At 53.4% G+C, this 26,901-nt stretch overlaps 9 protein-coding genes across 9 annotated transcripts; 4 read left to right on the top strand and 5 right to left on the bottom strand.

The window, feature by feature from the left end:
• Positions 1 to 665: 665 nt before the first annotated feature.
• N7462_004118 (formin-mediated actin nucleation enhancer) lies at positions 666 to 3,808 on the bottom strand (the record flags this gene model as incomplete). The annotated part of the gene is made up of 2 exons (XM_057075844.1): positions 666 to 3,650; positions 3,746 to 3,808. The coding sequence occupies 2 exons, from the start codon at positions 3,806 to 3,808 to the stop codon at positions 666 to 668; spliced, it is 3,048 nt and encodes a 1,015-aa protein (XP_056935349.1).
• A 2,550-nt stretch (positions 3,809 to 6,358) lies between these two features.
• Positions 6,359 to 10,116, top strand: N7462_004117 (putative PAB1 binding protein (Pbp1); the record flags this gene model as incomplete). Its single annotated transcript, XM_057075843.1, has 4 exons — positions 6,359 to 6,519; positions 6,879 to 7,065; positions 7,146 to 7,419; positions 7,478 to 10,116. The coding sequence occupies 4 exons, from the start codon at positions 6,359 to 6,361 to the stop codon at positions 10,114 to 10,116; spliced, it is 3,261 nt and encodes a 1,086-aa protein (XP_056935348.1).
• A 1,747-nt stretch (positions 10,117 to 11,863) lies between these two features.
• On the bottom strand, positions 11,864 to 12,435 carry N7462_004116 (uncharacterized protein; the record flags this gene model as incomplete). Its single annotated transcript, XM_057075842.1, has 2 exons — positions 11,864 to 12,271; positions 12,355 to 12,435. 2 exons carry the CDS (start codon positions 12,433 to 12,435, stop codon positions 11,864 to 11,866), a joined length of 489 nt encoding a protein of 162 aa, XP_056935347.1.
• A 33-nt stretch (positions 12,436 to 12,468) lies between these two features.
• On the top strand, positions 12,469 to 15,369 carry N7462_004115 (COPI-interacting protein CEX1; the record flags this gene model as incomplete). The annotated part of the gene is made up of 9 exons (XM_057075841.1): positions 12,469 to 12,591; positions 12,683 to 12,820; positions 12,941 to 13,051; positions 13,121 to 13,267; positions 13,335 to 13,708; positions 13,767 to 14,061; positions 14,117 to 14,320; positions 14,373 to 14,545; positions 14,601 to 15,369. The coding sequence occupies 9 exons, from the start codon at positions 12,469 to 12,471 to the stop codon at positions 15,367 to 15,369; spliced, it is 2,334 nt and encodes a 777-aa protein (XP_056935346.1).
• Positions 15,370 to 16,140: 771 nt separating this feature from the next.
• N7462_004114 (uncharacterized protein) lies at positions 16,141 to 18,357 on the top strand (the record flags this gene model as incomplete). Its single annotated transcript, XM_057075840.1, has 1 exon — positions 16,141 to 18,357. The coding sequence occupies one exon, from the start codon at positions 16,141 to 16,143 to the stop codon at positions 18,355 to 18,357; it is 2,217 nt and encodes a 738-aa protein (XP_056935345.1).
• Positions 18,358 to 18,751: 394 nt separating this feature from the next.
• On the bottom strand, positions 18,752 to 19,920 carry N7462_004113 (peptide alpha-N-acetyltransferase complex A subunit ARD1; the record flags this gene model as incomplete). Its single annotated transcript, XM_057075839.1, has 2 exons — positions 18,752 to 19,134; positions 19,335 to 19,920. 2 exons carry the CDS (start codon positions 19,918 to 19,920, stop codon positions 18,752 to 18,754), a joined length of 969 nt encoding a protein of 322 aa, XP_056935344.1.
• A 288-nt stretch (positions 19,921 to 20,208) lies between these two features.
• N7462_004112 (PI-PLC domain-containing protein) lies at positions 20,209 to 21,769 on the bottom strand (the record flags this gene model as incomplete). Its single annotated transcript, XM_057075838.1, has 3 exons — positions 20,209 to 20,429; positions 20,518 to 21,117; positions 21,187 to 21,769. The coding sequence occupies 3 exons, from the start codon at positions 21,767 to 21,769 to the stop codon at positions 20,209 to 20,211; spliced, it is 1,404 nt and encodes a 467-aa protein (XP_056935343.1).
• Positions 21,770 to 22,823: 1,054 nt separating this feature from the next.
• Positions 22,824 to 23,942, top strand: N7462_004111 (SUR7/PalI family protein; the record flags this gene model as incomplete). The annotated part of the gene is made up of 2 exons (XM_057075837.1): positions 22,824 to 23,265; positions 23,353 to 23,942. The coding sequence occupies 2 exons, from the start codon at positions 22,824 to 22,826 to the stop codon at positions 23,940 to 23,942; spliced, it is 1,032 nt and encodes a 343-aa protein (XP_056935342.1).
• A 312-nt stretch (positions 23,943 to 24,254) lies between these two features.
• N7462_004110 (uncharacterized protein) lies at positions 24,255 to 26,825 on the bottom strand (the record flags this gene model as incomplete). Its single annotated transcript, XM_057075836.1, has 1 exon — positions 24,255 to 26,825. The coding sequence occupies one exon, from the start codon at positions 26,823 to 26,825 to the stop codon at positions 24,255 to 24,257; it is 2,571 nt and encodes an 856-aa protein (XP_056935341.1).
• Positions 26,826 to 26,901: the final 76 nt, after the last annotated feature.

Genomic DNA, 26,901 nt, shown 5'->3' with positions numbered 1-26,901 from the left:
TTTGATTTGCGCGAGAGAATCAATTTAATGTCCAAACAGAAACACGGAAAGCAACAATAGTTGGATTGAGCAGGGATTCTGAATAGAAGAAACGCGCGACCATGCGAGGGAGATACGGCGGGAGTGCATGCGATGGTAAATGCGAAGGCTGGGTCCCCGACCCCCTGAAACAAACTGCCATTACGGCTTCCAGCATGGAATTTATGTGCAGGACAGAGATCTAGTCGGTCTATTTGGGCCTAGAGATGGCCTAAAATCTTCGAGAATGCTTACAATGAGAGAGGAATGATCGAATCAAACACTAATATCACAATCCGCTACTTTGCAGTCTCCAATCCTAACTACCTCGCGGACCAACTCCATGCTGCAGGGGAAAAAAAAAGCAAAGATAAGTTCGAAACAAGCCATCGAAGGGATGTGGCAGGGTATCGTCAATATGTGACATGAAGGAATGCACGTTGTAAAAGACACTTGGTATAAGAAATACGCCACTGGTATAGACGAGGAAATGCGAAGGGAAAGAGAAAAGGGAATGGCGTATTAAAAGACAAGATCTATCGCCAAAACGAGAATAACACGCAGGCAAGTAAAAACCAGTCAAAAATATTCATCACAGAATCCTAGATTCAGGAAGTTGACGTCAGTCATAGCCGAGCAGAAATCAGCTATGCTTCGCTGGAAGGCTCGGTCGAAGCAGATTCGTCGGGATTGTCGGGATTGTTGGTATCCCTCTTCGCGGGCTCCTGGGACAACGAAGATTCGTCCTTGGGGGAATTGGGGCCATTGTCATCCGAGTCCTTAGAATCTGGCGAGGCATCAACTCCAGCGGCGTCGCCGTCCCCATCGCCATCAGTCTTTTGGTCGGAGGCGGCCAAGGCCGCTTCTGCCTCGGCCTTAGCCATCTCAGCATTACGAACTTGCTGTCGGTCCCAGACTTCTTTGCGAATGCGATCGTCCTTGGCATTACGCAGTCGCTCTGCCTCCTCAACCCCGCCACTCTTCTTTAGCTTGCCTTCTTGGACGAAATTGCCGAGCTCCTTCTGGAAGAGCCCGATACGGCGAGTCTCAAGCTCCTTTTTGCGGGCCTTTTCGGCCCGTTCGATAGCTTCAAGACGGCTCTCATGGTTTGGCTGCAGTGCGCGAACCTCGCCAAGCACGTCGTCCTTGGCCTTCATGGGGTCAACGGTTGGATCGATGCCCAAGGTACGGGAGGTAGCGCGTAGAGAAACGCCGCCATTGGCAGCCTTCTCCATGGCCTGTTCCTTGGTCGCTTGTTCAACAAGAGCGAAAGTCTGCGCAGCTTTCTCGAGATCATCTTGGAGATCGGCCGCGAGGTCCTCTTGCATGGTAAGTTGGTCTCGTTCCTCACAGACAAGCTGCAACTCCTTCTCCCAGATCTTGGTCCAGATGGGCTTCTCGCGACCCAGGAAATCCTGCATCTTTTTGATCTCCTTCATCGCAGTGCTGATATCCCGATTGACGCCTTCCAATTGTCGTGGCAGAGGACGAACGCCGCGCGTGACCACGTCCTTGCGAAGATCTTCAACCAGGTCCTGAAGATCGTCAACGCGTGCAACGAGTCGTTCCGACTCGTCTGCGAGCTCCTTTTTGCCGGTGTTCACACGTGCACGGCCCGCGTCGCCTTCGAATGTCGGAACGGCGACATTTTCCGCGGCAGCCGTGACCTTCCCGGCCTTGGCCCGGACGGCACTCATGGAGCTCGCAATGTCCGAAGAGAAGTTGGAGTAAGTCTGGCGTAGGACAGCAAGGTCACGACGTAGGCTCTGCAGTTCGGCAATCTGGCTCCCGCTTCCAGCAATCGGGGTCTTCACAGGACCAGTGGTGCCTGAAGCCGTGGTTGGAGCTGGCGGGGGAGCAGCAGCCAAGCGAGCCATCTCTTTCGCTGCTTCGAGCTGTCGATCAGAGACTCGTTGAATGGCTGTGCCCTGGCCCACAAGAGCATCCTTCACTCCTTCTACCAACTGGCGGACACCTCCAAAGCTCTCGTCAAAGTGCTTCTTGACTTCATCTAAAGTGTCAACATTCAGCACCAGGACGGATCGGTCTTTCACGTCATTCAAATCCTCGAGCTCATGTCGAATTCCGGAGATAGGGTCCTGTATATAGATCTCCGGAAGATCTGCGCCATTGTTGTGCGTGTTCCAGGCAAATTTCTCAATGAACGCCAATTGAAGTCGCCCTATCGTCAGGTCTGCAATTCCCTCAGGTAGTACATATTTCTTGATTTTACTTTTGTATTGCAAGAAGAGAGTCAATTCTTTTCCTGGAGACGGCTGGTCAATAGGAAATTGGGGAATCGAAGGTGGAGTCGCAATAGCAGCCGACATGAAGCGATCATTCCTCGGGGTTTCAGGGGCTGTCTGGGAGACACTGGCGGTAGTTTTCTCGGGGTCAAAGGCATCATCAAGGGAAGGGCCTTTGGGGGGTTGTGGAAAGGTTGGAGTTGTTGCACTAGCTCTTGGTTCTTCGGGAAGATCCTTCTCTATGGGAGGAGGGGGAGGCTGATCCTTCAGAGGTGACGGTTGGGCACTCTCTTCTTTCTGCACTCCAGACTCCGTCTCGGATGCCTGTTTGCTTTGCTCCTCCTCGACTGCCTGGGGAATGTTTGCAGCTGCGTCCTGAGCTTGACCGCCTTTGGCGGTCTCCTGGAGTCGGTTTGAGGACCGCTGTCTTGTATGGGTGTATGAGCCTCGCAGACGAACCGCGTTGAGCGATTCGCGAACATCTCGCCCCCGATTGGGGATGGGAGAGTTTTGGGAAGGCAGAACCGGCACACCGTTAGTGGACGTGCCGAGGTGTTTTTGGATCTGGTATGCGGAGAAACGACGAGAAGCACGTCGCTCCAACTCACCGCTCCGTTGTAGAGCGCCCAGTGCATCGTCTTGCTTCGGTGGAGGTGGCGGGGCGGGGAAGGCTGGGGGTGTCCCCGACGCCGACACAGGGGCCCGAGGAGTTGAGTCTGTATCCTCAAGCGACGGCTGGGTCAGTACTTGTTGGGCTTCTCGCCGTGATGCATCTCGCTCGGAGTAGCTTGGGCCGCGTCCATCGCCGGCCGATCCAGGTGAGGGGCGCTGTGCGGTCGAGGGTTCCTCCAGCGAGCCATTGCTGTTATACCGTCGGGCCGACCGCTTAGGAGATGTGACTGTGTTCTGGGGCATGGTCGATGCTGCCGCTTCATCGTACAGCTGTCCAATGGTGGACTGGCCACTCGAGAGGCTTCCGGCGCTGGCCTGTCGACCCGGGAGCCCGAGGCGCGCATCCTCCCGTTGTTGCCGCGAACGTAACCGCGCTTGCTTTTTCTTGAGGCCATGGAGTAGATTGATGATAATATCACGGATTTGGGGGAGATATCGGTCGAGGCTTTGCGAGGAGGCATCTTGGCTCAGCGTATCCTCCAGGATTGTGCGTAGAACATCTGGGACGGGACCGAGGTCTGAGGTTTCGACACCGATTGCATTAAAGGCTCGACAGGCCAGGTTGAATTCATAGCCCAGTCGTACGTAGACATCGGACACATCGGTTTCCGAGGCTTGTTTCCGAGACCACTGGGTCAGGGTTTCGAGGAGTTGCTTGGTTGCGACCAAAAGGTGTGTCACGCTTTTTTCGATTTGAGAAATCTGCTTATCAGGCTAAAGAGCGACGGACATCAATAAACGGCATGCGAGCGAGTGAGAGACGAGGGCGAGCCAGGTCCGATTGAAGCTCGGGGCTGATAACGACTCACCACACTTTTGGCGGACTGCGACCGCCCTGACGCGGAGGAGCTGCGACCGGATGTTGAGGCCATGAAGGAGTCTGCCGCGATTCAGAGGAGGAAGTGGAGGAGAGAAAGGAGAGCAAGCCGGGCAAAGGGGTGAGGCCTCACGGCGAGTGCATACGGCGTAGATGCGGTTAAGCGAAGATGGAGTTTGGGAGGGTTGCCAAATTGCCAAGCAAACAGATGACGCCCAGCCACCCTGTCCACCCTCCCGCCAACCACCCAACGTCCACGATCTGCGGTATCGATCGCCCGGCAGAACGGGCGATACGTGTCTCATACGAGGTTTCTATTCCTCCGATCCAGGTGAAATCGACAGCCACCCTCAGTATGAGGTGTATGAATCCACGCTGGTCCACGTATTCTCATGACCATTATGACCGTATCGTCACTGGGTCATAAAGCTTCAGGCCGACTATGCTATTGTTCACTTGAATTTACCAGACAAACTTAAACTTAGCGGGCTTTCTGAACCGTCGACTTCTCGTAGAAAGGGTGTACTCGGCGCGTTGGGTGAAGGGAGCATCTATGACGAACTAAGTAGGTTCAACTGTCCTGGTTGGGATAGTTGGGATGGTTCTCAGATTCTCAGTGGTATAGACCGGAGTATTCGTATTCATGCAGCCTGTGCAGGAATGGACTGCGGAGCCTGACATGTGCCTCCCGAGTCGAGGGCACGGACGGGCCGCTTCGACGCTATTTGGTCTGTACCACGCCTCAGCTCGCCCATGGGGTTCTATACCGAGATCTCTCCACCCTGCTCGACCCGGAGGCCCGATACTTTTCGGAAAATTCTATATTCTCGTCCTCGGCTGCTCCCGCCCTCACTGCGGCTCCACTTTGCGGTTTTTGGGTATTTATCCCTTATTGAGTCGTGCCAAGAACCTGCGAACTGTCGCTATGAAGCATTAAGAATATTTTGTGTTCAAGGATGACGCATAAAGCATGAACCAAGAACCATGAAGTAGATATACAGTAGATATACCTCTACTTCATTCTAACTGACAAGACAGGAAACGGATTCGGATTCGTCCCGTCCATTGGATCTGCCCTTACCATCCCCCGTCTTGTATTCTCCGTCACTATCTCATCTCAACACATCTTCGGCCCGGATCGACCAAAGCTTCGCCCTACAATTAGCGCCGTTGGGCGTCACCGGCTCGGAGAGGCCCCCAGGAGGGCCATTCTGCTTGGCTCCGCCCCTCTTAGTGTCCGGGACCCCCAGGCTAAAGAACGCTAGGGGGGCACTTTCGGCCCGTGATTGCTATGGTTGGATTCAAGTCGGGGTGCCTCGAGCTTCCATTAATAGAAGCATCAGTTCTCCCCAATGCTCTGGAGTTCTGTATCGGTATTGGGTGACTATGGGTATCTTGCTAGCGTTTCCAGCAGCCTATGTTGTTTGATTTGACCTTTTTTTAAAAAAACCTTTGTTCTCTAGACGAGCTATATTTTTCTCAAACTTTGGGCTATTTTTTTTTGAACAAAGTCTCCGGGCTTTAGTTTAAATTATTTTCTCTATCGGGAAAGAGTCGCTCCAATGGCCCACGAAGGAAAGAAAGGAGAAGAAAAAAAAAGGAAAAGAAGAAGAAAAAAAGAAAGATGCATGGCGCCAATCATCCAATTCCTCTCTTGGCTCGTTTCAATGCATGCAAAACTCAATGGACATCGCTGAAATCCGCTTCATTGGCCTACATAATTTCTTTTCCCTTTTTCTTGAAACTAGTGTCTGATGCCTCTCCTCCGATCGCCCCGGCGATAAATAAATGCGACCGACATTGAGTATAGACATCGACCCCATTGTGTGTTCGGATAATAAAGCCCCCCACCCGATCCCCCGTCGTGCAAGCATTAGCGGGGTGGGAAGCAATAGTTAATCATTTCAAGTTACATCAGTCATAATAAGCCACGCACATTGTCGAGACAATCGATCATGGATCAGATTGGGTTCCGCAAACCATTGGAAAACAGAAGGACTGATCCTCCTATGTACAGTGTAATATGTAATGTATCTATAGGGAGAGGGGGTCACACCCAATAAATAACACTAGATCTCCCCCCTTGTGAAGCCAAATGCCAAATCCCGTCCCAAATAAAATAGAGAACTGGAGAAAAACAAAAACTGGAGAAAAGATTCGAACATCTTCAATCCCTTATCCTGCCACAAATGCCCATATTAGCTGGGTACTATTTGCAGGGGACCTCTGCGTGGTCCTGATTCCATATAGATCGATAGATCGGCGCGAGTCGAGACCCTGTCACTCTGTCGTCTCGTCCCAGGGTCGCACGGTACCGTACAATTACCACTCTTCATTTCCAACCCCCCCGTGACTTCCACCTTTCCCCAAAACACCTCCACTTCAACCACCTCCCAGCTCTTCTCCATCCCCCTCCTCCCTCCTGCCCCTTCCAAACCCGTCGTGGATCGTGTTCTTGTGGGCCCTTTCCCCCCCCCCTCACCCCTTCCTTATCCTGTTTGTGCAGGCGGTGTGTGTTGTGGTTGTGCCTCATCCTCGCGGCTTTCCGCCGTGCTAAGTTCCACGACGCAAGCCTGCCCTGACTGACGCACACTCGGGTCAATCAATGGCTTCCACTTTGAATTCCGTCCCGGCTGCGAACAGCTCGTCTGGCAATGCGGCCAACAATTCCGCACCGAACTCGAGCAAACCCTCGTTGAGATCCAGCGGCAGCACCAAGGGGGACGGTCGCCGACAGTCTGGTAGCCCAGTCGATGGTGCTCAACGGTATGTGTACCCTCTCTACCTTCCTCCTCGTCCACCCCCTCACCCCTACGACACGTCCCTCATGCCTTCTACTCCATCCTCCCTTCGCATGCCCTCCCAGCCTCGAGAGTGATTGCCACGAACCAGTCCTGGACCCTCCAAGCCTCACTGCGTCTCGCTGGCACCGGGGTACTTGAGCGAGGGGAGAAGTGCACGTGCCCCCGACCTGGGCGAGCTTGAGCGCAGGCGAACTTGGAATTGTGTGCCAATGACGACCAATTGAATCCCTCGGATTTGAGGGCGGCAGTGTCTCTTCCTGTCCTTGCTCCATGATTGTGTGTTGGTAGCACTTCACTAACCCAGACATGGTGATACCACAGACGTACAAACTCCCACAAGGCTTGGACCCAAGGGACCAACCCCATCACGCAACGCGCTGCATACTCTTCCTCGAACGGCAATATGGCTATGCGACAATCTGGCTCTCCCCGACCGGGTCAGAAGGAGTCCAACACAGCTGACTGCCATGCTCACGACCGTCTTGTGTTCTTATTTGCAAGCTTCATTGTAAGACAGCCCAATCACTCACTAGCACCCAAACGAACACCCGCTGGATGGTGACTAACCGGGCCATAACTTCGTTCCAGGGTCTCCAAACGATCATTACGACCAAGGGCGGAGAGAAGTTTACTGGCATCTTTTCTTCCTCGAGTCTAGAGCCGAGCGATTCATCATTTCTCCTCAAGATGGTGCAGCGCACCTCTCAAGAGACCCAGGCGAAACCAAATGGTGTGAGCGATGTATCGAGTCCATACATTGGTGCGGGTCCGGAACACAGCATGGCCTTTGACATTAAGGACATTGCGAATATTGCGGTGCCAAATGTGTCTCCGGCGGAGGTGTCGGTTAAGGAGCCAAATGGTAAGACATGCTTCTAGGTTGAGTTATCGCACGGATTCCGGTTAACATGCTTTGACAGGTGCTTCGGCTGGCTTCAGGACGGATGCTGACATTTCTGGCAATCTGGCAATGCGGGAGCGCACCTTGCAGCGCTGGGAGCCTGCCGAGCACGAGGTTGATATGTCCCTGGAAAGTGCCGCTGGCGATTCGACGAGCTGGGATCAATTTGAGGCGAATGAGCGTCTGTTTGGCGCAAAGACCAATTATGATGAGAACATTTATACTACGCGCATTGACCGTTCGGATCCTACCTACCGCCAAAAGCAAGCGGAAGCCGCGCGTATCGCTCGCGAGATTGAGGGCACAGATGTTGACAACCCCCATATGCGTGAGGAGCGGGGACTGGTGGCGCCCGACACTGGTGACCAGGATGAGGAAGATAAGTATAGTGGTGTCCGCCGCGAGAACAAGGCATTCCCCCCTCTGGTTTCCGGTCAGCCCAACAAATACACGCCCCCGGCTCGTCGCCAAGCTGGAGCCCAGCCTGTTTCCGCTGTGAAAACACCAGCGGCCAGTCCGGTGCCTCCCCAGGTACCGACTAAAGAGGCTACCCCAGCAGAGAAGCAGCAAACTGTAGCATCGACCAAGGCTGTTGTCGAGGCTGATCAGAAAACCGAGTCGAAGACTGACTCAACTAAGGCAGCCGCGGGCACCTCGGCTGCGACCCCCCAGCGATCTGTGCCTGAAAATGCGACAGCAAATGTTGAGACAGAGGTGCTCGACCACTTCCGCCAATTTGCGAATAATGAGAAGCTGAAGATGCAAGAACGCCGCCGGAACCAGGCCTCCTATGACCGGACCATCAAACTAAATGAATTGATGAAGTTTTCGAAGAACTTCAAGCTTTCGACTCCTGTGCCCAAGGACTTGGTGCCGATCCTGGCCAAGGATCCTCATAAACAGGAGGCCATCATCAGCCGAGCCCAGCAGTCCGTGGAGGAGAAGCCTTCACCAAAGGCTGCTGCCCAGACTCCTGAGCAGAAAGCACCCGCTCGTGTGGTTGGACAAAGCGGCGCGGTGCCTCCTGTAGCACCATCCGATCGGCAGAACTTCGCTCGTGGCCGTCAGGGTTATCTTCCGACTGGTCCTCTTGCTGGTGCTGGTGGTCGATTCCCTCAGCCGCCTCTGCAGCCCGGCCGTCCTGGCGCTGGTATGCTCAGTCATCGACTGGCAGATAACCTGCAACAGCGGAAGGGCGTTGGCATGGCTCCTGTCCCTCCTCCACTGCCCATCCAGGATGCTCGCGGTCCACCCACCGGTCCAGCCAGTGAGCAGCCTCGCGTTACCAGCCCTTCAAAGGCGCAAACCTCCGCATCTGCTGCGGCATCCAAGTTCAATGTCCGCGCCATGGAATTTAAACCCAACCCCGCGGCCAGTACATTCACCCCCGGCGGCGCTGCTCCCTCTGGCCCCGCTGCCAGTGCGGCCAGTGCGGCCAGCCCGCGTCCTTTCTCGCGGAACCGCTCTGTCTCCCGCGCCACAACGCCCTCTGCCTTCTTTGGCACTAGAAAGCCCCAACCAATCTCTGAGCGGCCCTCGATTGACGACCAATTCAACCCCATCAAGCGCATGAAGAAGGATAGTGCCGATTCAGCCGATAAGGCATATACCTTTAACGGAGGCATCCCTCCTCCCTATAAGACTCTTCCTACCTGGGATGTGCCGGAGGGCAACGAGGAGAAGACGTTCGACCAGATGTTCAAGCAACCTGGTGGTGTCCCATCGGTTTCGCCCCAGGGTCGCTCCGCTTCGAACAACCCCCATGTGCCTCAGCAGCACCAGATGCCATACCAATTCCAGCAAGGCAACCCTGGAATGCCAACGGCCTCCGGCCCTCCCAATGGTCCTCATCTTCACCAAGGTCCTCATGGTCCTGCCCCGTCCCATGTTGATGATCATCACCGCATGCAACTTTCGGCCTCCTCATCCCAGGTGTTCCCTTCCCCACGGATGGGCCAAAGCCATATCGGCTACCCCTCTCCAATGGCTCCTCATGCCCAATTGGCCTTCGGGCAGCCCATGCCCCAGTACTATGGCGGGCCCCAGCCCAATCACATGAGACATTATCAGAATGGTCCTCAATTTGTTGGTCCCCAGGCTGGTATGGGAGCTCCCATGATGGTGCAAAACCCCTCGAATGGTCCTTACATGGGCGTTCCCCAGGGAATGTCTCCTTTTAACCCACAAATGCAAATGTACTCTCCCTCCCCCGGACATGCCTATCCTCAACATGCACCTCCGCCTCAACCTCATAGCGGATACCCTAGCCCCAGCCGTGGAGCGCCGATGATGATGCAGCAAAACTCTCAGTCCGGACAGCCGCCGCAGCCAATGATGTTCATGTCACCCGGGCAGCCAGGACAACCCGGATACGGGGCTCAGCAACCAGGCCACAGTGAGTTACCCCGCCCATACTGGATCACCTTCGCCGCTCATCCCATTGTAGTGCCCGCTGGTCGTGGAGGTTATCCCCAACAACAGCCTCATTTCTCCTCAAGTCCGCACCAGACTCATCACTTCCCTCCTAATCAGCACCGGACTCCAAGCAACAGCTATAACCAGGCACCGCAGCTTCCTCCACAGATGTCCGCCAACAACACTCCCACCAATCCTGGTGCTGGCTCGCTTTCAGCTGAGCCTACCGATGAAGGCAAATGAACTGCATAAGTCATCACGGAATTCCGGCGCGGCTGCCCTGTTCGTGTTTTTTTTGCTCAAAATGCTCCTCGTCTCATTGTGACGTGACTTGGAGCTTTGCAATCTTGCATGATTTGCCAGCCCCATTTGTCGAATCTTCTGGGTCTACGAATGTGTCTTTCGACTGTTCATCCTTGGCACTTAGACCATGATGTACCATGTGGTCAGTGACATGTCGGTACAATACTTCGCAGGTATATTTTACTCCCTTGTCCTCTTATTTTCCTACCTTTCCCTCTTTGTACTCGCGTTCTATCAATCCTCGTCATACTAACAGAAGTGCATCAGATTCGATGAATGGACATATTCAGTATGTCTTATCTCACGGTTCTTGCCCTGGCAATCCCCAAGGTGCAGGTGAAATTCTCTGAATTGACGCACGATTCAGCCACTGTCTCTATACCCTTATCCTATGAACGCGCTAAGTCCACTGTCCACCTCTTGGGTGAAGGGAGGGGGGTTCGCTCCGTCCAGCTGCGAAATATGACCAGAATTACGACGTTAGCTCAGAACGGGGACTTGTATCGAGCCTTTCTATTTTATTCCGGTTCTGCCAGCCCCTCCCTTTTCTCTGTTTTGCTATTTATTTTTATTTTTCTTTTCATTTTCTTCCAATGTCGATATTGAGCGTGTTCGGGCGTGGCTGGTGTGAGTGACTCAGCTGGGGTATCTTTGCGATTTGTCTGGGCTTTGACTCTTCAAGCCAGGGTCCAGATGGTGATGGGCTACGTTTCCGCAACAAAATGAGGATGATTAAACACTGGATGAGTCGACAGGGCTTCTGCAGTTGTGCCAGGGTGAAGTCAGAGCGATGCAGTGGGTCGGATATGAGTGGTCATTACGGTGGTTGCTGGCGCTCCTCCGGGATGCCAATGAAATGACTATACTAAATAACGCTCTTCCAACATTCATTTATTGCCCAGTATTTCAAAGTATACATAAAAAGCCTAGCTTCTACAGCGCTCCCCTCGTCCCGTGCGGTGCTTCGAATATCTGCCAACGCCGGTTAGCAATCACACCTTCAATAGCTTCACGCGCATAAGCGATGCAGACGAATCAAGTCTCCTCAGGTCTTTTCAGTTTCAATTTGGTCGTCATCCGAGCCTCAGAGCACCAAGCTCCTCTCGCCGCGGTGCTTTGAAACCCCCATACTCACCCCTCCAACAAGCGACATCGTCCTAGAACCAGATCACCAAGCAGCATCCAGAAAACGCCCCAACGGCTCCCCAGTCACGCCCAGCGAGTCTCACCCACCCATGGAAAAGTCTCCCTTTCCCAAGGACCCCGCTCCCTCATCCACAGATACAACGCCTCCTCTCTCTGCAGTAACCAACCCCACAAAGGAAACTGCTAGCCGTTGCCATTAGTTCCTACCGGTCTTCATAGAGACAAAGCAGACCCAGGAACTCCAGATGACGGCCATGCGCACCCAACAAGTGGTACCACGCATCAGTGTACACACGCTAGAAGAAGAAACTCCCACAGTCCGCACGTCGTGCCCCGCGAGGGAAAGCCATGGAACTCGGCTTGGACCGTCTTGCCTTTTTGTCAAGCTGTGTGTCTGCAGGAGAGAAAGCGGCGTACAAGCTTCAGAGATGTGTGGAGCGAAGACCTCGGTGCTGGGAGGAGTGGGCAAGGGCCTCGAGAGAAAGAGAGGTCCAGCTGGGCGAAAGGAGCTGGAGGGGGCTTTGTGGCGTGTGGGCAGGATTTAGGATGGTATGATGTTTTGTATCCGCGAAGTCAAGGAGGTGATGAGGAGTACCATCGGCGATTGTGAGAGGAAGCAGGAGGTGCCGGGGCTTTGCGCGGTCTGACCTTTTACCAGGTTCGCATCTTGGGAGAGCGCGACGGGAGTCGCGTTTAGAGGGAAGGTCGCGGGGTAGAAAAGGAACGTACCGAAGTTCAGGTCGGAGAGTTGGAGTGACTGCGTGCTACATTGGATGTTGAATTCGGAAAGGAGGAAAGCCTGAGCAGGAAGCAAAGAAAGAAACAAGTGGAGAAGGGAAGTTGAGAGCTCCGCCGAAGCACGAAGTTTGGCCTGTGGGGGGCTCTCCTGCCTGAGGCCACCGGCGATAAGGCGGGGCGTATCGAACGCTCCGGGCGCTTGACCGTGTGCCTAGGAATCCCCGATTCAGTCTGATTCGCCTTATTCACCCTATTTCTGCGCAGCTCGAGCAGTGTGTTCTTGGAAAGACATACCCTCGTCTCTGCCCTTCTCTCCATCTCCCCGCCGACCTTCCAGTATCCCGGCCATTGGCCGTCATCGCCCGCGCCGGGCATCCCCAAACACTCCAATCCCCGAAGAGGCCAGCAATGGATTTTCTGAAATCGGCCGTCGCGTCCGCAATCGCGAAGGGGAGTTCGCAGCCCTTTTCACTAGGCGACCGAGTCGACATTGGCGATTCCATCTGGACCCTTCATAACGGCACGAAACGGGTACGTCAGACGTGGCAGCCAGTTCTCCATATCATGTTGCGGCTCCCGGAGCCCCCATGCAGAGTGCTAACACCGCGGTGGATACACACAGGATGACGGGTCGGCCTGCAGTGTTTTCACCTTCGATATCGCGGCGAACAAGTCGCGATTACCACTTGCCAAAAATGCGGTGCGCAAGTCGAGAACACTGAGGCATCCCGGTGTGATCAAGGTGCTGGACACGATTGAGGTAGAGTGGCTCCCCCTCTCTTACCCATTTCTCTCCTTCCAGGGCAAGTCCCAAGGATATTAACTTTGTGGTTTGAAATAATCTGGAGCTCAAATGGAAAACTGATGCCATGAATTCTAGACCGAGTCCAACCTCTACATTGTGACCGAGCGAGTGGTTCCATTGCAGTGGCATGTTCGGCGGCGGAGTCTGAGCGAGGAGACTGCCAAATGGGGTCTATATACTGTGTCGGTGAGTGTCAAACTGAATGCATGGCTTTGAATCCTAGGCCAACTGACTGACTGCTGGGGCCGAGTGTAGTCAACTCTAAAGTTCGTCAACGAAGACGCATCCTCTGTTCATGGTGCTGTGCGCGCCTCGTCTGTCTATACGAGTGAAAGCGGCGAGTGGAAGCTTGGAGGATTCGATATCTTGAGCTCGATGAAAGAAGACGATGCGATAATTTATGTGAGTGGCACTATATAATCGATCAAAGATGAAAGTTCCAGACGCGAAGTTCTGACTTGTTTCATAGACATATGGAAGCTTGGTCCCGGACGCGGCTCGGTTCACGCCTCCAGAGGTTGTCAAAAGTGGCTGGGATGTCATCAAGCGCCATCCTTTGGCCGCCGTGGATGCCTATGGTCTCGGTGTCTTGATCATCGAGGTCTTCAACGGCCAATTCCTCGGTGGCGACCAAGTTGGCAAGACTGCAAATATTCCTCCAAGCATGCAGCAGAGCTACAAACGCCTCTGCACCGCGAATCCGAAGCTGCGTCTGAGTCCCGCTCACTTTGTGGAGCAGGGCAAGAAGCATGGCGGGTTCTTCCAGACACCGTTGATCCGATTAACAGAGGATATAGACAGCCTGGGGCTGAAAAGTGACGCCGAGCGTGAAATGTTTATTAAGTATGTTACGAGCCTTCTCTGTAGCGGACCAAGGTTCAGGCTTACTCATGCTTCATAGCGAACTTGATGATCTATCCGATGATTTTCCAGAGGACTTTTTCAAAATGAAAGTCCTCCCCGAACTGCTCAAATCAGTCGAGTTTGGCGGTGGTGGGCCGAAAGTGCTTGGTGCGACATTGAAGATCGGTGCAAAGCTGTCTGCTGACGAGTTCAATGCCAAGCTAACACCGGTCATTGTGCGCCTCTTTGGCAACCCTGATCGAGCACTGCGTGTGTGTCTATTGGACAATTTGCCTCATATGATTGATAATCTTTCCCAGAAGGTTGTCAATGATAAGATCTTCCCTCAGATGGTACAGTAATCTTCTATTTCTGATAACAAGACCTATTCTAACTGCTGCATTCCAGACTTCTGGTTTCACCGACGTCGCTCCTGTGGTCCGTGAGCAGACCGTCAAGGCCGTCCTGTCAGTTATCAACAAGCTGAGTGACCGAGTTGTGAATGGGGAGCTACTCAGATTCTTGGCACGGACAGCTAATGATGAGCAACCTGGTATCCGTACCAACACCACAATCTGTCTGGGTCGAATTGCGAAAAATTTGGGCCAAAGTGTGAGTGTATACTCAACGATTTTGAATGAATCGGAGCTGACCTTTTCTGTAGACGCGGTCCAAGGTACTTATTGCTGCCTTTACCAGATCCATTAGAGATCCCTTTGTTCATGCCCGAAATGCTGGCCTACTCGCCTTGTCTGCCACAATTGATGTCTTCACTGAAGATGATTGTGCTTCTAAAATTTTGCCCGCCATTTGTCCCGCTCTTCTAGATAAAGAGAAGTAAGTTTCACACAAGCCCCTCGGAATTGACTGTGGATCTCTAATTATTTCCAAGGCTTGTCCGCGATCAAGCCAATAAAACGCTCGATCTCTATCTCCAGCGAGTACGAAAGTTTAGCAGCACCATGGCGGACACGGTGCTGCCACCCCCCACAGCCTCCACTCCAGAGCCCACCAAAGCCGACGCCCGAATCGGTACTTCGAATGACAAGTCTTGGGCTGGTTGGGCAATCTCCTCTTTCACGAACAAGCTGGCCGCCGCAGACGGCGAAATAGAGCCCACCCCCAGTGTCAGCAAGCCCGCTGATGATATCACCCGCCCTGCTTCAGTTCCTCACCCTGCCAACTCATCCCCTTCTGCTCAGCTGGAGCTTCCAAAACAAAACGCTCGTAACGCCGCACACCCACTGTCTCGCTCTCAATCTGACCAGCCCGCCCCTATTGTCCAAGATGAATGGCACGATGCCGAGGAAGGAGACGATGTTTTTGACGCCTGGGGCGCCATGGACGACGAGGAGGATGACAAGAGCGTCGACCCCTTTACCGCAGCCGTAGCCTCTCCCAGGTTGCAATCTCCTGGTCCGGCTTCCAGCAAAGCTCCCGCGGTCCCGTATGACGATGGAGGCGAGCCGGACTTTGCTGGCTGGCTCGCAGCGAAAAACCAAGCCAAAACGAAGAACCCCCTGCCTAAAGGCTTGACCAAAACAGCTTCTGCTGCGAAACCGGCTGCTACTAAGCCGCGAAATGTGGTCCCGGTGAAGAAGATCGATACCAAGCCAAAGGACGAGGATGAAGATGATGGGTGGGGAGATGCTTGGGATTAAGGGGATCTGGTTCCCCTTCGAAGTCAGGCTTAGCTTTAAGACTGTATAGATGGTACTTCATGTATCGAGTAATAATATCCGCCCGTGGGTCAGAAAATAAATGAAAGGATTGTTAGTTGATTTCTGAATGGAAGCAGATCTATGGAGTCTCATCTCTGTAGACTCATTATATATAAGTAGGGTGCGAATCCTAGATTATACACTGTTTCCGGCAATAGGAAATACGCTGTTCGATTGAATTTCGAGTATCTATTTCGAACATTCTTGACTTGAGAGGCACTGTGCGATTCTTGTATCTTCCTTGGTGGCTCATCATCTACATCTACATGCATTGAGACTTTGTCTCCTGTCTGCCGTGGCGCTCCGCGGACTCCGGAGCGACCGAAAGGCCGACAGGGCTGAGTCTGCTTATCTTATCGGCATCCACTGTGAATCCCATCGTTGCAACTCTTCTCAACTTCATCTCATCCAGTTCGGGCCCTCTAGGCTACCACTAGGTTTTCCTCCTGTTGGGAAGTGAGTGAGAGCTGAGAACGACGCCCATTCATGCAGCACCGGGGTGCCCGTGCGAAGCTTTGTGCGCTGACAGCCCTCGAGTTGTGGGAATCTTGCTGCCTTCAAAACCTCCCCTCCGAACCCTGTTATCTTATCATAGTATGGCCGGCCAGCATTGACAAGCTTCTGGTCATTTCACGATCTTCACAGACCATTTGACTCCTCTCTGGAACTCTCAGTTCGTGGTTCGACGACCCTCAATACCGCGCTCTCGAAATGGACCAGGAGGAGGCTCCACCACCTTACTCGGCCGTCGACCCGTTACTTGCGCCGACAAACAACCGGAATGGCGGCGCGACCCAGGGTGCGGCCCCGTTACATGGAAATGTCTCAGCTTCACGGAATACCAATAGCTCGAGCTTAGCAGAACAGTCTTCTACTTCCTCCTCGCCGGCTGTCGTGCCAACTCATTTCACTTCCGCGGTGACGTACTTCGAGGAAAGGCCACCGGCAGTGCTGGATGAAAGCCGGGGTCTACTGCACCACCATATGACCATTTACCCTCGCAGCCAAGCGAAGGACTTTCCACGTCGGCCCCGCTGCTGGGTGTCACGCATGGATGAAGTCGCCCAGCAGGACTGGGACACGTTCTTGCGCTATCTCTTCCCCTCGCAGTTGGGCTTGGCCGCTACTTCACAAGACCTGCCCCGGCAATTGCGCGCAGAGATCCAGCGAGATCGCAAGGACCGACCGCAAGAGACTGATGAGCAGCGACGAGCTCGGATCGCAGCAGTGGTCGATGAATGGAATCAATTGTTTTTCGGGCCGCGCGCAACGCGCATCGTGTTTGTCTATGTTGGCGAACCCGATGCAGCGCCCTCATCTGCTCTTTGTCCTCGATGCTACCCAGCTGCGACAAAGGCGACACAAGGTACCGGTTCCATAGGATCCACAGACGGCCAAGCTGCAAGGAATTCGAATATGCCGTCACCAGTCGCTGGCCAGCAAACGCCGTCGCCAAACTCTTGGCATCTACCTCCAATACCGCATTTTCATCAGGGACGTCCGCCGCCAGGTGCTTACGGTCCATATGCCATGTCTCCTTTCCCTACACCCGGTACAGCTACCAATCACCAACCGCCACAATACTATCCCCCGCGACCGCCACCCCCTCCAGGTGTACCGCCATGGCAGTGGAACAACTGGGCATATTCACAACCGCAGTTTGGTAATTCCGGCACGCAAAAGAGTGGAACATTGGGTTGGATCTCCCAGCTGACAACCCAAGCACAAAAGTACGGCGAGCGGTTTGCCCAGCAGGCGCAGCAGTACGGAGATCAGATTAGTGCACAGGCAATGTACTATGGTCGACAGGTCGAGGAACAAGCACTAGCGCATGGCCGCTGGATCGAAGAGCAGGCTCGGCTTCACGGGCGAAAACAGGCATACCCACAGTCTGGATATACATCTTCACCCCCGGCGACTTGGTACCAAACCGAGACTGGCCAAACGTCCGGTGTTATACAGGACACACCAACTCCCCCGAACACTACAAGCACACCAGCTGACTCCGAGAACGTCGACCAAAGCCAAACTCAAACGACAACCCAACCTCAAAACAAGCAAGACTCTCTTCCCACTAAATCAAGAGACGACAAATCACCTATCGAGCGCTCACGTCGTGCATCCATTAGTTCCACCTCCTCCGAGTCCTCCCTTAGCTCAATCGATACCCTCTCCACCACCTCAGATCTCACCCCCTCTGACCTAGCTACAGTCCGAGAGCAACTCCGGTCTCTCCATGACCGGCATGACCGCACGCTATATGATGCCGCTGTAGACCTGCGGCATCAACTTGACGTCCTCCAAGAGTCCCGCCGCGATGCGCGCACATCCGGCCGCCGGAACTGGCGAACTGGATGGGGCCAGCAGCCGCCGTCTAACCGAGCCGATGGCACAGACTGGGGACGCTGGGAATCCCCAGAGCAGCAGCAGCGCCAAAATGCAGAACGCCGTGCTATGAAGGAAGAAATGCGCGCTACGAGAAAAGCCTTCCGAGACGTGGTACGGCGCGCGCGAGAAGAACAGCGTGACCAGCATCGTGCGCGACGGAATCGCCGGCGCCAGGCACGTTCGCGCCAATCTGGTGACGTCAAGGCGAACGACAGCGCGCAATTGGACCAGCGACTGGAGAATCTCTCGCTCAAGGATGCGGATAATGCGCACCTTTTGCGCATGCAACCGCAGCGGCCCAGTACTGACTCGGAGCTGAGTGCTTCAAGTATATCTGCTTCAGCTTCGCAGGTGGGCTCACAAGGAATGCCAGCTGAGCTCCCAGAGAGGAAAAAGCCTCCAACACGGCTGAAGGAGATGTTCCAACCGCGCAATATGAAGAAGCAGCGGCAGCAGCAGCAGCCCGGAAATGATACGAGAAAAGATCCCGATACAAAAGACAGCAAAGATACTACGGAAAAGGATAGGGGGTCTCGGTGAAGGTGACCTTGATGTGTTTTTTCGATGGATTCTTACTGTGCATAAATATGGCGCCTACCAAAGCGTCAACTCTGCTTTCGGCAACGATGTTATGATTCATATATCATTGATGGATACTGTTTTTTATCCTGAGCGTGATTTTGATAAATTTATTGATTTTTTTTGGGGGTTCTTGTCGCATGCTTAGCATTATCATGTACATCCATTTTTCCCGGAATATAGATCAGTTCCGGACCTGAACAGTGCCACCACAATATAGGTCTCATGTGGGGGTTCTGCAATCCATGACCCGAACTCAAGCGGACTTCAAGCCTCAGATCCATACCCCCCATAGCCCCGGAATGTGGAGTGGGAGAGAGGGATAGTAGAAAGCGAAGGCAAAGCACGTTTATCATCATTGCTGGCTCTCATTCTTCTCGACCAGATCGCCCACACCAAGACCTCTTCCGACCTTGACACGGACCATCTTCTCCTTCTCGTCCCCGTCTTCCTTCTTTCCAAGCTCACCGACCTCATCACCCTCATCGGCATTCTCGTCGGCATCCTTCGCCTCGGCGTTCTCGCGGTCCCGTTTCTCAATGGCCTTCCAGTCCAACCACTGGCTCTCCAGCTTTAAATGCATAGCATAAGCATCTTCACCGTCAGCATAGTACTTGCTCTCGATCTTTTCAACCTCGAAGCCCAGAGTATCACGGTACAAGCGCAGAGCGGCGGTGTTGGAGACACGGACGTGCAGGGAGACATAGTGAGCGCGGTGAGACTCGGCCATGGCTCGTTCTGGAACAAGTAGTGTTAGCGGAAAACGAAAAGAAACGACCAACTCCCGCCGTCCAAGAAGAACGAGAGAGATTGCTGAAATGACATATTGTACTTGAGCCGTAGCAATCCGCCAACGGCGGCTACAGCAGACAAGAAATCAAGATATCTGAAGCGGGGGAGAAGGGGAAGACAGGGACGAAAAAGGGCTCAAAACTCACGACTCATGCGCATCAGGCGCTCCGCGATACCAAGTCGCCGATGTGTGCGCATCACACTCAGGCTCGTAATATGGCCGTGCTGCACGCCGTCCGTCGGCTCCTCCTCCATCTTCGCCAGAACATACCCCACCACCTTGGGGTACTCGCCGGCGATATCACCGGCCTTGCCGGCGCCGGCGCCGGATTTATAGCCATTTTTGGGGCGAACCACGGCGACAAAGCTCAGCTGGGGCCAGGTGAGGGCATGGTAGAGGTAGTATTTGAGGAAGTAGTTCTCAGGCAGGTTGGTGATGTTGCAGGTCTGGATGGAGGGGAGAAGGTCGATATAGGACGGGTAGGATGAGAGGGGGACGATGTCGACCATCTTGGAGGCGGGTGAGAGGGCTCCCGGGGGGTTGTTTTCGAGAAGCGGGAGGAGCAAAGAGGAAAGGAGGGTGGGATTGAGAGGCGTTGGAGCGAGCAATTGGAGATTTACCGATGGTGGCTGTTGCGGATCCGCGATGGACTTGCTGTTGCGGGTTGCGGGCGGCACGCGGGGCCGCGTGATTGGGTGCAGGGCGAAGGCGGTGACTGCTGTGGCATGCATTGTTGGAGTGTTGTATGTGATGTTGTCGCAGTTGCGTGTTGGTTTCTCGTTTGCAGGCGTTTAGCTACAAGTAGAATACGAGTATCAAGGCCTGGTTTTAATTTTAATATTTGAAGATGAAAGGGCTGTCAATGCATGTGCAAGAGAGATCTTGAAGTCTAGATTATGTATTTACATGCAAGTTTCCAACTTGCTCCAAACCCCGTTGGTCTTGGTGGTTGAACCTGAAACTGTATATGAGAAAGAAAAAGCAACCCAGTGAAACAAGTCGTAGCAGTCATCCCGAGATTAGAACATCGACGAACAAAGCTGTAGGCCGGCTGCAACGAGCAGGATCGTCGAGAGGCCAGCCACGGACATCCCACGAACCGCAGCAGACTCTTGTCCACAACAGGTGCGGTTATAAGTGACATTGTTCATTTCAGCCGCAACTTCAAAAACAGACCCATTGAAATTGCCGTAGTTATAGTAGTCCACGAGCAAGAAATTAGGTGGGCGGTCCCAGTCTCCTGTTACGGGGTCAGTTATTTCAATAACTCAGTGCCAGAGCATAGAGATGTGGCGACACAAGATGATAAGGAGAAAGGGGGGACGTACGGGTACAATTCTCAGCCATCCAGCCCAAGCTACCATTGCCCGTGACGCCATTGGTCTCATTGATGACTGCGGTGTTGGGAATCAACAGATCAATCGAGCCTAAGCTCAACTCGATGTTGAGGTTGTGGTTGGCCATGTACATGCGATTCTTCGCATTTTTCTTGGAGAGATTCGGCGGGCGCTGCTCCGTGCACGGGAAATTGGCGTTAGTGGGAGAGAACGGGGTCTCCCACATCTGGGTGAACTCATCCATTAGCCACGGCAGGGCAGTTTGGTTGGCTTGGTAGTCGAGGAAAAAGACGGCTCGTTTGCCAGTGAGGATCATTTCCGACAGGGTGGGCCAGTCATCTAGAGACATGGGAATCTTCGAAGGCGTGTAGACATAATCCATCAGGCCAGCGTTTTTAATGGGGGCGGTAAAGTTCTCCGGGTTTACATAGTCGTAGTTGCCCATGAGGAATGTCACGACGTCGTAGGGGTTTTGGCGCATCCATTTGGCTACGGTTGTGAGATAAGCTTCAAGAGTGCCCACATTGAGCAATTCGCAAGACGTATGGCAAAGCATCATGGTGCCGTTTTGGTAGTGGGTCTGGAATTGCACTACAAGAGAAGTCAATTAGCGCGAATTTCAATCGCGTAGATAATGATAGCGGCCGAATATCAACTCACGCATGCGAATTCCATCGTCGAGCTGGGCAGTGACATCCAGGGCCTGGTTAGCTGCAACGTTCCCCGCCTTCACAAACGGACTGTTGTGCGCCGCGACCATGGTGATATTGGAATAATTGCGCGCGCAAAACTCCGCATAGTTATTGCACGGTTGGGTGTTGACGACTGCGGTTGAGGTCGAGGTACTCGATGCGGTAGCTGTGGCATTGGCCATTGTGCCATTGCCGAGCGTAGTGGTCCCGCCCCCAGCACCACCGACCAGCACGGTCACCGAGTCCGAGGTTTGAGTGACGATGGTCTGATTGCCGGTTGTGGTCGCTGTCGCGTTGAGTGTGGCTGTCGAGACTAGAACCGAGGAGTCGCCATTGTCCAGCGTAACGGTGGTGCTGTAAGTCTGGTAGGTGCCGGACGGAACGGCGGCTGTCCCGTCCGTGACAACGGATGCATCTGAAATGTTCAGGGACGTGGTGGTGGATGTGCTGCTGCTAGTCATGGAGGATTCGGTGGTGGACGTGGTGGACTCCTCATCGGCGGCCATGGCAGCTCCGGCAAGGAGGGCCAGCGCGAGCGAAGGCCACCTCATGTTGTTGAGAGGAAGGGCGAGAGGAGGAAGATGAGATGTGGATGCGCCCAGGGAGTTGTCGAGGAATGGGTGAAGTCCGGGAAGGAAAGTCGTGAAGTGCAAGGGTTGTAGGCCCGGACGATATCAGGTATCAGGTGCCTCGACTCTGTGCCTAGCGCACCTCGAAAGTCATCTTCCACCAAGTCTAACCTCCACCACCAGAGAGTCCTGAACCCACGCAGATTATTCCACTCCATTGCCGGACCCCCTTTACCACACCCCCGAGGTCTCCGATCCTTCTCCGCTCGGAGCCACAGATTACACGAAACAAGACCAACCATGGGTCTGGTGGGGATTTGGCGTGGGCCCTGAATGACGTTACTCGCCACCGTTGCTAGGTGATGGGCCAATTATCAGGAGCAGTGGATCGTCTCCACAGGCCGAACTCGACCAACTCGGCTTGTGCGATGCTGGTTCCCCGGCGAGGTATATGTACCTTGTTTGCTAGTAACATTCTGGGTGGTACAAATCCTCATTTCATGAGGCCGATAGATTTCTCACTGACACGGCCTAGAGATAGCAGGTCAATTAGGTGGACATCCTTTTGCTGATTCTCATAAACACTCTCACACCGTCCTTCTCGTTCGCCTTACGTGCAAATAGCCTCTGGATGGCATCATTGCTGCATGATCGCCCTCACTAAGAAGGGAGCTAGCGGCCAGCCACTGACGATCACACGGGAAGCCATCTACACCCAGTAATTCCGAGTTTTTGCTGGGCCGATCAGATTAGCCTTGAACCTTCTCCTGAAGACCGGCACTTGGGACTCCATACAGCTCTGAGCCCATGCAAAAACAGGGTTATTATTAGTCTTCGCCTGCAAAAAGAATCTGCCGAGACGCTGCTTCGGTTGTCCTTGTCTTTTGTGTCTTTCATGGGTGCCTAAAGGTTATCTCCAACACCCCCTCCACTCGACAAAGCCAATTTATTGCTGGTCGCTACATACCAGAAACCTCGCTTCCGTTCCCCCTCTTCTTCTCCTCCCATCCGCTCCGTCCTCATCAGCCTCCTGAGCATGGCCGACGGGACGGATGCCCCTGTCAATGGCAAGCGCAAACTGCCTCTTTTCCTGCGCTCTTCCCCCGGTCGGCCAATTGGCCGCCGTCGCCAGTCCACCGTTCATTGGCATCGGGTGGTGCGCTCGTTGCTCTACCTACTCGCCTGGATCTTCTGCGTGCTGGTGGTAATTGGCAACATCTCCAACAAGCCTGTGTTGCGTAGCACCTATTTTTTCTACCTCGATTTGACCAACATCATTCCTGTCTCCGTGCCAAATGCTGTCCTAATCAATTCCATTGCTCGGTCTATTGGATTGCACGATTTCTATCAAGTTGGCCTATGGGGATTCTGTGAGGGTTACAAGGACGAGGGCATCACGGCTTGTTCTAAACCGAAGGCCCTCTACGCCTTTAACCCCGTCTCGATCATCCTCGATGAATTGCTCTCGGGCGCAAGTAGTATGTCCAAAACAGCCCTTCGCTCAAAAACATTCACGTTGCAATTTGTGCCGTTTCAAGTTTGCTAATTCTGGAACTCTCCAATAGTCGCTCTGCCGTCGGATATTTCCGAACCCTTGCACCTCGCTAAGGTCGCGTCGCATTGGATGTTTGGTCTCTTCATCGCTGGTGCAGTCTTCAACTTCATCATGATTTTCATCAGTCCGTTTGCCGTGTCCTCGCGACCTCCACAGACGATCAAATCCTGGATGACTGGCACCGAATACACACCTGGCGAAACCCTACCCCATCGACGCCGCACCTTCATCTGGCTGCGCTCTCTGCCCATGCTGGTTTTCGCCTTTATGACTGCCCTGGTCACCATTGTCGCGTCAGTCATTGCGACTGTCATGTGGATCATCTTCGCCAACGTATTCACCAGTGCAGCCGAGGATCTCAATATCAAAGCGCATGTCGGAAAACAGATGCTGGCGTTCATGTGGATTGCCTCGGGATTCAGCCTGATCGCGTTTATTGTCCAGTTCGGCTCCTGCTGTGCGTCGTGCTGTGGCGGTCACAAGGCACGAAAACAGCTTAAGGCGCAGGGCATCAATATTCGCGAGAAGTCATCAGCGCGCACAAGTGGCTTTGCAACACCAGTGGAGTCGCGCACTCCACATGCTGTGACCACGGATTAAATGTACATTCTTGGATCGCAATCCAAGCCTTGGTGTAGATCATACGTCTCGTTTATTTTATGATTGAAATTTTGGCAATTGCCTGTCTTCTTTTCGTGCTTTGGAATGATTGAACATTTATGAATACATAGAGAAGAAATAAACATGGATTTGTTCAATATGCCGATTTTCGCAATTATTTAATGTTATTCATGCACAGAAGTCTTAGTAAATACCGGGTTTTAAGTAATTCGCATGGCTCAAGAATTGATCAGATACTTCAAATCGGTTGAATACACGAATCTTGTACGGCCATAAGATCATTTGTAAAATCTAGTTTCCATCGTCTTCGAAAATGGAAGCAGAGACATCCGAATGAGAGGTATCATTGGAAGCGCTCTTCTTGGCGAGCTCTTCGTCTATCCACTGGGCAAGATCTTCATCAGAGGGGTTGTAGTCACCGTTACTGTCGAGCGAAGAAGAGAAGCCGGTAGGAAGGCTATCCTTGGCGAGCTCCGCCTCCGTCAAACGGGCAAGGTCTTCATCCGAGGGGCTGAAGTTATCATTATGACCACTAGAAACAGAACTCGTTTTTTCCGCGCGCTGGGTGGTGTTGCTCTTGGTCATACGCTTGGTGGAAGTCTTGGGGGAGCTCTTGGTGGAAGTCCGAGGGCGCTTGAGGACTTTGTTGGGAGAGTGCTTCTTAGAAGCAAGTCTAGGGGCACACTTGCCATTGCCCTTGATCGGAGTTCTGACATCGTCAGTGGTGTGAAGGGTCGTGGAATTGGCAAACGGACCACCGATATAGTGGCGCAGGAGCTTCTGGGTGCTCACAAAGTCGTAGCATTGGCCGATGGAGACTCCAGAGTAATCGTCCTCAGGGTTCAGCTCCTCATGGATGCGGGTCGCAGCCTCCCCATCCTCGAGATTAGTGAGCCAGGAGAGCTTTTTCGCTCTGAATTGGCGGCGAAACTCGGTTAGTGGGCTAGAAGAAGTTGTCAGCGGGGTCTGTATTTCGTCTTGAAAAGAGCTCTGGGTACTCACCTCTGCGTCTGTGTCGTCGGTCAGATCAATAACCTCGACGTCCTTGGGAAGCGCAGGGGGAGCATAGACGGAAACGGGCGTCGGGATGTCGGTGGTAGTGGAAAAAGTCGAGCTTGCAGTGGGAAGTGATGGGTTGACGGCACAACAAGTCGAGTCAAGCGTTGGAGGCGTCATTCTGGTGACAGGCGTAGTCGCGTTACAGGCGGAGGGAGCCATTCTTGCGGTGGCCACATTTGTGGCAACGGTAGGACGAGTCGCATTAAAGGCGGAGCTTGTGCCAATGGCTGTAGTCGTTGTTCCGGCGATGGAATCAGTTGCACCATAGGCAAAAGGAGCCGTTCTCACAGTAGAAACACTGGTGCCAACGGTGAGAGGACCCGCATTGAAAGTTGAAGAGGTCGTATCAGTGGTGAGAGGAGTCATGGTAGTTGAGGGAAAGGCCACGCCACTGGTGGGTGCAGTCAAGTGAACAGGGGGAATGTTACGGCCGATGCCGGCCCTGACCCAATAAGGCCAGGCAGAGTAAGGCATGTTGTAATGCCGTAATATGAGGGCATATTGAGCAGCGGTGACTTGAGGGGCGCATGGAATGCGACCAAAAGGCACTGGATTAGCCATTTTGGGCTCAAGAGTCAGATTGCAGGTGAGGGGGCAAGTGAGAGTTGGACTCGGAGAAGGGTTGGCAAGATCTTTGGCAAGACACTCGGCGGGGTGAGTGGGAGGTACAGTTGTAGCAATAGTGGCAACAGACTTAAGAGACTCAGACGTCGGGGTTTGGGAATCAAGAGAAGAAGGATTGGAGAGACGGGGAGGGGAGTTGGAAGGAGAAGAAGATGGCGAGGGATCAGGTGAATTTATAGTCCCAGTATCTCGAGCCAAATGGACGTAGGCAGCCAGGAGATCATGGTAGACATGTGACAGCTGCTCATACTGGCCCTTCCAGTCGTCCGTTATTGAGCGAAGCCGTTCTTCTGTTGGTGAATTTGACTGGCTCGACGCACATTGAAGCTGCTGGTAGTCCCGAATTAGGCAGTTGTGGTTTTTGGCGACGGTCACATAGTTTGTTTTCCACTCCTCGATGTCCGCCTTATACTGCTTGGCCCTTTGTTGCTGAGTTGAGCACACCCTGCGTAAGGTTGCCATTTCTGCCTCCATTAGGTGGATTCCCAGTTTACCAGTCATGGGGTCCACGCTCGTATACTTGAGCAAGGCATCACGGTACCGATTACGTTCAATTGTCAGAACATCAATGCGACGCCGCGAATTCTGTAGACGATGGTGCAGAGTCTCATTGGAAATATACTCCCCAATGGTCTTACAGTGTAAAGAGGGTGCTGATGGATGGTACCCCACAGGTCCATATGGCGAGTTGTGCTCCAAGGGGGACTTGCCTTGAGACAATGCCTCGAGGGTTGCCTGATGTACCATATCCCCACTGCCTATAGGAAACCTGTTCTTAATCACCGAGCTAGCTGGCTCTGTGCCCCCACCTGCTGGAGGAGACTCATATGCTGGGATAAGGACCGGAGACTTCGGGCTCAGGCCCGGGGGCAACTCCACGGCTACCGGATAATCCTTATCTTCAGTATGCTGCTTTTTGTTGCTCGCAGACAGTGTGCCACTTCCAAAAGCATCATCACTAGCCCGCTTATGGGAGCCACTCAGTTGTTGGACTAGTTGATCAAAATCCGTAAATGGGTCAAAGTCTTGACCGATTCCAAAGTCGAGAAGATCGACATCCCCTTGGTCAAGGGTCCAGGGCGTGGACAGCTGCGACTGCGATCCAGGGGAAAGTGTAAGCCCCAGATCATGGTGTGCAATGCCATAGGAATCCAATGAAGGCAACTCACAGTGCTCCATGATTTTGTCCACCGTGTAAGGAGGAGACCAGACGATCAAACACAAGAAGCGCTACTACTTCCTGTGAAGCCAGAAA

This window comes from Penicillium macrosclerotiorum, assembly GCF_028827735.1.
Source record: "Penicillium macrosclerotiorum strain IBT 26536 chromosome Unknown utg000003l_segment0_segment0, whole genome shotgun sequence".
NCBI classification, from domain to species: Eukaryota; Fungi; Ascomycota; class Eurotiomycetes; order Eurotiales; family Aspergillaceae; genus Penicillium; species Penicillium macrosclerotiorum.
The sequence above is the reverse complement of the archived record's forward strand: the minus strand, read 5'-3'. Positions and strand labels throughout refer to the sequence as shown.